The sequence below is a fragment of the Setaria italica genome, chromosome IX, assembly GCF_000263155.2.
Source record: "Setaria italica strain Yugu1 chromosome IX, Setaria_italica_v2.0, whole genome shotgun sequence".
In the NCBI taxonomy this organism is placed as follows: domain Eukaryota; kingdom Viridiplantae; phylum Streptophyta; class Magnoliopsida; order Poales; family Poaceae; genus Setaria; species Setaria italica.
The window spans coordinates 24554294-24562488 of NC_028458.1; the positions used below are offsets into that span (position 1 = coordinate 24554294).

Genomic DNA, 8195 nt, shown 5'->3' on the forward strand with positions numbered 1-8195 from the left:
GCTTAGGGCGGCATAAACAAAACAAAAGCACTGCATCAACACGGGATAATTAAACACGAGAATATAAACCGGTAAGTTGCTAGGCCGCTTCCGTTGTTTCCCAACCACATCGACGTCACCATTGGGGCCGGACTTGGTGTCTGGATTTGCAGTCCAAGGTACAGAGACTAATTTATATTTCCTGAGTCAAATTAAATTAAAATTGCTGTCTCGCTTCTGACCAAGTTAGAACTTGAAAAACTAGTGATTCTTGGCAGCCACGCTTTGTACGACATAAACAAACATAACAACTAAGCACGAGATAAATTGCTTCCATTGAATCCTTCCGAACACCATATAAGTAGCTTGACACTAGAAACTCGGCTCAGAGATGCTATTGCTATAGTGATCGAGTGAGATGGAGGAGCCAAGCATGGAGGAGCCGCTGCTCGTGCCACGCCCCACCGTTAGCGGCTCGGCGGCGACCGAGGCCAAGAGGCTGCTGCGGCTCGCGGGCCCGCTGGTCGTCAGCTTCATCCTCCGGAACGCCGTCCAGATGGTGTCCGTCATGTTCGTCGGCCACCTCGGCGAGCTCCCCCTCGCTGGCGCTTCCCTGGCCTCGTCGCTCGCCAACGTTACCGGCTTCAGCTTCCTCTCCGGCATGGCGGGCGCGCTCAACACGCTGTGCGGGCAGGCCTTCGGGGCGCGGCAGTACGGCCTCCTCGGAGTCTACAAGCAGCGCGCCATGGTGGTGCTCGCGGTGGCGTGCGTCCCCATCGCGCTCGTGTGGGCGTGCGCCGAGCGGATCCTGCTCACCATCGGCCAGGACCCGGACATCGCCGCGGAGGCCGGCGCGTACGCGCGGTGGCTGATCCCGTCGCTCGCCGCGTTCGTGCCGCTCACCTGCCTCACGAGGTTCCTGCAGGCGCAGAGCGTCGTCGTGCCCATGATGGCCAGCTCCGGCGTCACGGCGCTGACCCACGTCTTCGTGTGCTACGCGCTGGTGTATAAGCTGGGCATGGGGAGCAAAGGCGCCGCCCTGAGCGCTGCAGTCTCTTACGGTACCAACCTGACCATTCTTGCTCTCTACGTGAGGCTCTCCTGCTCTTGCAAGAAAACATTGACAGGGTTCTCCGGGGAGGCGTTCACTGGGCTGCGGGAGTTTGCAAAGCTCGCCGTGCCATCGGCGATGATGATATGGTAAGGAGATTTGGGTTTTTAGTGATTACATATGTTCTGATAATGATGGTTTTGAATCGTTAGTTTGCAGTTTGCACTTTTAACTGCCTCTTTCTCTGCAGCCTGGAGTGGTGGTCGTTTGAACTGCTCGTGCTGCTTTCTGGGATTTTGCCAAATCCTAAACTGGAGACTTCAGTCCTGTCAATATGGTAATGGAACAAATAGTTGATTTAGAAATCAATTGTTTTTATTTTTGCATGTTATCAATTTGAAGAATATTGCTGGGTTTTGTAGCATTAATACTGCTACTCTGCTGTACATGGTACCACTTGGCCTTGGCAGTTCTACAAGGTTAGCGTCCTCTCTAAATAACAAGATGTTCACATTTGTCGTCCTATTATTTCAGTACTGCAGTTTTCTTTTCTTTTGCTAACTGGCTTGTTTCCTCCTGTCTAGTACACGCGTTTCCAACGAACTCGGTGCTGGGCAGCCGCACGCAGCAATGCTAGCCGCGCGAGTTGTGGTGTGTATGACCTTGTCGCAAGGCGTGGTGCTGGCAACGATCATGATTCTTCTGCGTAGCATTTGGGGATATGCATACAGTAGCGAGAAGCAAGTAGTGGCATACATTGCAAGAATGATTCCCATTCTTGCGGTATCGTTCATCGTCGATGGCATTAATGGTTCTCTTTCAGGTAAAGTTCTGTCTGAAAACGAATAGGTTGATCTCTTAATTTGGAGACATACATCAACTGATGATATGTACATTGTAGTATTCTGGACTTTGATAAGTGTGCTTTGTAACTTTCCAGGGGTAATCACCGGATGTGGCAAGCAGACAATTGGCGCTCGCGTTAATCTCGGCGCGTTTTACCTGGTTGGCATTCCAATGGGGGTGTTTCTTGCGTTTGTGTTCCGTCTAAATGGAATGGTATGATGTCTGAAGTCCCTTTCTTCTCTGCCCCCACAAATTGTTGTAACTTCTTTCTCTTTCTTACTCAAGTGATGCACATGTAAGAGATGGTTGTCTTACTGAAACCTCCTGGTCTGAATTTGTTCTGTTTCTTCACATACAGGGTCTTTGGCTTGGCATTGTGTGTGGAAGCATCAGCAAGCTAGCGTTGCTCCTGTGGATTACAATGCGCACAAACTGGGAGAATGAAGTAAGTGACAATTTTCATCTAGTACAAGGTTTTTTTTATGATGTGTAACAGCTTATTTGACGTGCTTTCGTGATCCCAAATTTAGGCTATCAAGGCCAAGGAAAGGGTTCTCAGCTCGTCGGTGCAAACAAAATGATGGGAGTTGCTACCATGTCACGTAAATATATCATTTGTCACATGAATGTGTGTCATTTGTCAGTTCTTTAGTTGTAGATACATGTATGGGGCAAGGCCAGCTGGTTTTGATCCTCTCGAGTCTTGGAACCCTGTCACATATTCTGTGCCAGGATAAGTACCGAAGAGGTAGTAACATAGCGATATATAATCGATCCCAAGTATGACAAACAAAAGTAATTGACAGCTTCTCCCACACTTTTTTGCAAATTAAACACCAGGAAAGGGTTCTTCATGTTAATATACATGAAATTGAGTACTTCTAAATGCAATGAAACTGGCCCTTGGTTAGGTGACTCCTATTATACTAGTGTATTCCGGAAGATGTTTAAGCCCACTAGCTATCCAGAGAGCCCAGCTGCAGCCGCGTTCCGTTCTGTTTACACGACACATGCTGCTGCGCGCCTACGTTTCGTAGGTCTTGTTTAGGCCTTGTTTAGTTTCCAAATTAAGAGTGGTAAAATTTACATTTTGTCATAAATACATAACTGTAGTATTTCGTTTGTATTTGTAAATTATTGTCCAAACATTAACTAATTAGGCTCAAAAGATTCGTCTCGCAAAGTACAAGAAAACTGTGCAATTAGTTTTTGATTTCATCTACATTTAGTACTCCATGCATGTACCGCAAGTTTGATATGATGGGGATCTTCTTTTTTCATAGTGACAAAGTTGGGAAAAGGGGGGAAACATGCATACATGCATGGACAATAATTCACAAATACAAACGAAATGCTACAGTTGCGCATTTATAGTAAAATGCAAACTTTGCCACTCCCAATTTGGAAACTAAACAAGACCATAGTTATTTTACATGATTTTTTTAGTCAATACACAAGAGCAGGCGGTGGTTAGTGCCTTTGACCTTTTTGCGGCACTGTAGGTAATTGAGAAGTTTAATATTTTTTGTGGGGCACGTGGTTTGAAGGGGATAGTAATGGGTCGAGACGTGCAAGTTGAAGTTTGAAGTTCAGTATACTAATATTTAATTTTTACATATCATCCCTCTGACTAAAGATACCTATCAAATTTCAAAACTAACAAGCAGTTTTAATAAACTAATAGTATAGTAGTATAGGACTATATGATCCTCAACTAAAAAAACATCAACCGCCGTAAATAATGAACCATCTCCTCATGAGGTTGGCTCTATATATAGCTCTTGCTATCCGTGGGGGAGATCTCTCGGCACTTTGAAAGGCTTTCTAACTCTTGCCCAGCCATCCTTTTCTCTCGCACACACTCACTTTGCTTAGAGGTTGCATCTTGGTGAGATTGAGAGAATCCTAGTGCAATGCATTAAGTGTTCGAGCTTGGTGGAACAAGGGAGTCTTTAAGCAAGCGTCATTAATTTTTTACTCTTGGAGTTTGCCACCTCCTAGACGGCTCGGAGGTTGTGGAACCATTGAGCTCTTCAAGAAGATTGTGAAGGAGCCCCGGTCATTCTTGTGAAAGATTCTTGTGCTCCCTTCGCTTGAGTGATGAAGAGCAGCTCTAGCAGAGTCAACATGTCGAGAGGTTCTTTGATCCAAGCCGGCGCAAACATCAATCGGTGCTTCGATAGAGAAGCGGTTGAAACATTGAATCCACCTCAACATGAGCTAAGGGTGACCGGCAAGTCATCGATACCACGAGATAAGTTCGTCTCTCGTATTTGGTTATTATCTTGCTTATTTTCATTCTTGAAATTTACTTTGAGCAATTAATTTTTTTAAGATTGAATTATATCTTGTCAACTTAGGTTGCAAAACCTCACCTGGATTAAGAAGGTAAAAATAGGATTTCTCTTGTGTTACTAATTTAAATTCTTTAGTGTTGTAATTTTAATTGAAACTGTCTATTAGCCCCCCTCTCGGTATCATCAATCATAGATAGCGTTATTTTATATCGTAGTTTTGGACCAGCTCTCTAACGCTAACCGGAAATCATAGCTCGTGAAGATATATGTTAGTTTCTAGTTGAAAAGTTTTCCAATACAATTATCTAAATTTCCAAACAATAGGTGAAATTTTCAACGAACATATATATTTGGTATAGAAAATTTGTCACCTTTTGCTCCCGCTCAAAATTGCATTTTACATATATGTTTGAGTTCATTGTACTCGATCCTAAACTTCTTGAGAATACTCAAAATATTAGGATTCGGAAAAGACTAGCCAGCTATTTTTTTTGCAATGAAATATAGCATTATTACCGAATAGGGTCATTGCGTTCCGTTAGAAAAGGCCCATCTTTTGGATCAACGTTTCCCCTGTGCACATGGAATTTTGAACGACAGCAGGGATCAAAAGAAATAGGCATCCGCCTCCTATGCTGCCGCTGCTGCACGGCCTGGAGCGCCTTGGTTTGGTGCTTGCTGACATGCGCGCATTCCGCATGGAAATCGTATAGAATTTTTTTAAAATGATTTGGATCCATCGTACACTAGTGTGCAGCCCACTTCTGAACATACGCGGATAAACTTTATAGTAATCCTCTATATCGTCATAGAAGAACATTTAAGGAGCCAATCATCCTCGATCGGAGCGTGGATCGAGCAGGATATACCACACCAGGAGCACAGCAATCGCCCCGCCATTCTCATGCCGAATTAAACTAGTAGCAAGATGGCCATGGGTGGCTATATAGGAGAGTATGTAACAGCACGCGCAAGTGAAAACTAACTCAAATGTATATACACTCTCCAAAACCTCTGATAAATTCCCCTGAGCCATGAGGTCTCTCCCTCACATTTCCAATCCCGCTGCCAGGAAGCACTGCAGCACCAGCAGATGCATCGTCCCTGCCGTGCTTCTCCTTCTCCTCGCCGCCGCTCTTGCAACTTCCAATGTGTACTTCACCTTCCCGAGCCGAGTACGCGTTCCATTTCCCAGGCCGTTCTCCTCTCGCATCACGCGCCGAGGCGAGGGCTGTGACATCTTCAGAGGCGACTGGGTGCCCGACCCGGACGCGCCCTACTACACCAACGACACCTGCTCGGTGATCCACGAGCACTACAACTGCATGAGGTACGGCAAGCCGGACCTCGGCTTCGTCAAGTGGAGGTGGCGTCCCGACGGCTGCGACCTGCCCCGCTTCAATCCATGGCGCTTCCTCGACATGATGAAGGGCAAGTCCATAGCCTTCGTGGGCGACTCCCTAGCCAGGAATCACAAGGACTCGCTCATCTGCCTCCTGACCAGAGTAAAATATATTCTTGGTCCATCTACGTAACTGTGGTAACTTTTTTCTGCAAATAATGTATTAATAACACGGATTCCTGTGCATACAGGCCGCGGAGCCTACGCCGAGCTGGCCGAGCAGCAAGCACACGGTGTACTACTACGGCGAGTACAACTTCACCGTGGCCAACTTCTGGGCGCCGTACCTGGTCCGGCACGAGCAGATCGACGAGGACGGGCCGGCGCACACGGGCCTCTGGAACCTCTTCCTCGACGAGCCGGACGCCGTGTGGGCGGCGCACGTCGCGGAGTTCGACTACGCCGTCGTGTCAGCGTCGAGCTGGTTCTACCGCCCGTCCATGCTGTACGAGGCCGGGGGCCTCGTCGGGTGCCACTACTGCCTCCTGCCCAACGTTACCGACCTCACGCCAAGGTACGCGCTGCGCATGGCCACGCGCGCCGCGCTGCGGGCGCTGTCCGGCGCCGACGGCCGGTTCCGCGGCACGGCCGTGCTGCGCACCGTGGACCCATCGCAGTACGAGGGCGGGGAGTGGAACAGACGGGAACTGCGTCCGGACCAGGCCGTACCGGCGCGGGGAGAAGAAGGTCGAGGGCTTCGAGCTCGATTTCCGCAACCTGCAGGTTCTCACTTTGACCCATTGTTTCTATCTGTTAGCACTCAAACTATAGCACAAGGCTAACGACAATGTGGAATGTTTCTGCCCTGCATGTGCGCAGCTGGAAGAATTTGCGGTGGCGGAGAAGGCGGCGACGGACGGAGGCGGCAAGGTAAGGATGATGCTGATGGACACGACGGAGGCGATGATACTGCGCGCAGACGCGCACCCGAGCAAGTACCGGGGCTGGACGCCGGAGAAGCACTTCACCTTGTCCAACGACTGCGTCCACTGGTGCCTGCCCGGGGCCCTCGATACCTGGAACGATATGCTTCTCTACATGTTGAGGTCTGCATGAACTCATCGAGAAGAATGTCGTTCGAGTGTAGCTGTGTGTACTGCAACTATTAGAATCAGTAATGGGCTAATGGCATATACTGCTATACACAGCAAACAAGGTATATCAATATGGCGCCTAAGATCATTCCAGGTTAAGATCACTTGGGTGGAGGTTCACTTATCAATCAAAGGACTTGGATTGCTATGGGCGTTACCTGATGTAATTTGTAGGAGCAGATTATAAATGAAGCATCTTACAATTAATAATTGGAGAATGTTTTGGAGGATGCACATTTAATCCTCACGAGAAAAAAAACCTTAAATATCTCATAAAAATCAGAAACATTTAGCCATCAAGTCAATAAAAAAACATGATAATAATAGCAATTTGAATTATTTTTTAATAAAATATTTCCCCTACTAAAATATTCTAAAGCAAAACCCTAAATCTATATCTACCTTTCCTACATAAATCATTACGAAAATAACCACATATATAAGTGTACTTCAAACAATATTCAGACAGATTATTCATTAGGGAAAGCTAAAAATTGCCGAGTGTTCTTTTCCGAGCACTCGGCAAACAAGCTCTTTGTCGAGTTCCAAGCTAAAAACACTCAGCAAAGAAAAAACACTTGGCAAATCGGGGTTTTGCCGAGTGTCAAAAAAAACACTCGGCAAAGAGGGGGTTTGCCGAGTGTTTTTTTGACACTCGGCAAAAAAAAATAAGTTTTTTTCTCTTTTCACCTTGAAATTTTTTCTACTCCCCACATACAACATGTGGTACTCCATGTTAAAATTTGGTATATTTTTGGATTTATTTTCTATATTTATTTAATTAAATTGTATTTCAAGGAAAAATTTGGTATAAGTCAAATTTGAACTGCAAGTGATTCAAACTATAGAATAAAATGAGTAGAAAAATGATATTCATGTTATTTAGCCAAATTTGTGACATGATCCACGAAATGAAAAGAAATTTCAAACATTTTGTTCAGGAAACACGACCCCGAACGTGTGGCCGAATGATTTTTAAATTGTAAAAAAAGCAAGTGAAGTCTGAAAATCATGAGATTTGTCATGATGTGATGATATCAGACGTGGAGGTTGTGGAAAAAAATTGAGAAGGTTTCGCAAATTTCGTCACGTACAATGTTTACAAACCGAAGCATCTCAGAAGAAGAATAGTAACATTGAGAAGGATTCCATAAGAATTGGAGTTAGAGTGACTGTCGAGTTTTGTTTTGACTACAAAACTTTTTGTATAGGCAGTAGAGAACATATATTGTTTCATGTGAAATTTCTGTAATTTTTTGGAACCGTTAGATAATTTTAATGTATTAAGTGCAATTATAGAATTTTAATTGATATAAATTGAATTTGAACTATAACCGTATAAAATAATGAAATAATATGAGTAGAACAATTGAATATATATTGTTGAGGTAATTTGATGGAGTATTTTAAAATATATTGAAATAAATGGAGAAAAAAGTGTTATAAAATGAAGGAAAATGAGAAAAAAATTTGCCGAGTGTTTTATGTATGGCACTCGGCAAATCAAAATTTTGCCGAGTGTCCAC

At 45.1% G+C, this 8195-nt stretch overlaps 1 protein-coding gene and 1 pseudogene across 1 annotated transcript; both read left to right on the top strand.

The window, feature by feature from the left end:
• Window positions 1-289: 289 nt before the first annotated feature.
• LOC101753918 (protein DETOXIFICATION 16) lies at window positions 290-2860 on the top strand. Its single transcript, XM_004983214.2, has 7 exons — window positions 290-1179; window positions 1281-1367; window positions 1453-1509; window positions 1615-1853; window positions 1971-2089; window positions 2235-2321; window positions 2407-2860. The coding sequence occupies exons 1-7, from the start codon at window positions 398-400 to the stop codon at window positions 2455-2457; spliced, it is 1422 nt and encodes a 473-aa protein (XP_004983271.1). The 5' UTR covers window positions 290-397; the 3' UTR covers window positions 2458-2860.
• A 2205-nt stretch (window positions 2861-5065) lies between these two features.
• LOC101754317 lies at window positions 5066-6871 on the top strand (annotated as a pseudogene).
• Window positions 6872-8195: the final 1324 nt, after the last annotated feature.

What these genes read in the sequence shown, in the direction of transcription:
- LOC101753918 (XM_004983214.2), top strand. Translation starts at nt 398, where the DNA reads ATGGAGGAGCCAAGCATGGAGGAGCCGCTGCTCGTGCCACGCCCCACC. An exon ending in CCATCGGCGATGATGATATG is followed by an intron (nt 1,180 to 1,280) that starts GTAAGGAGATTT and finishes CTTTCTCTGCAG; the next exon opens with CCTGGAGTGGTGGTCGTTTG. An exon ending in TGTTCCGTCTAAATGGAATG is followed by an intron (nt 2,090 to 2,234) that starts GTATGATGTCTG and finishes CTTCACATACAG; the next exon opens with GGTCTTTGGCTTGGCATTGT.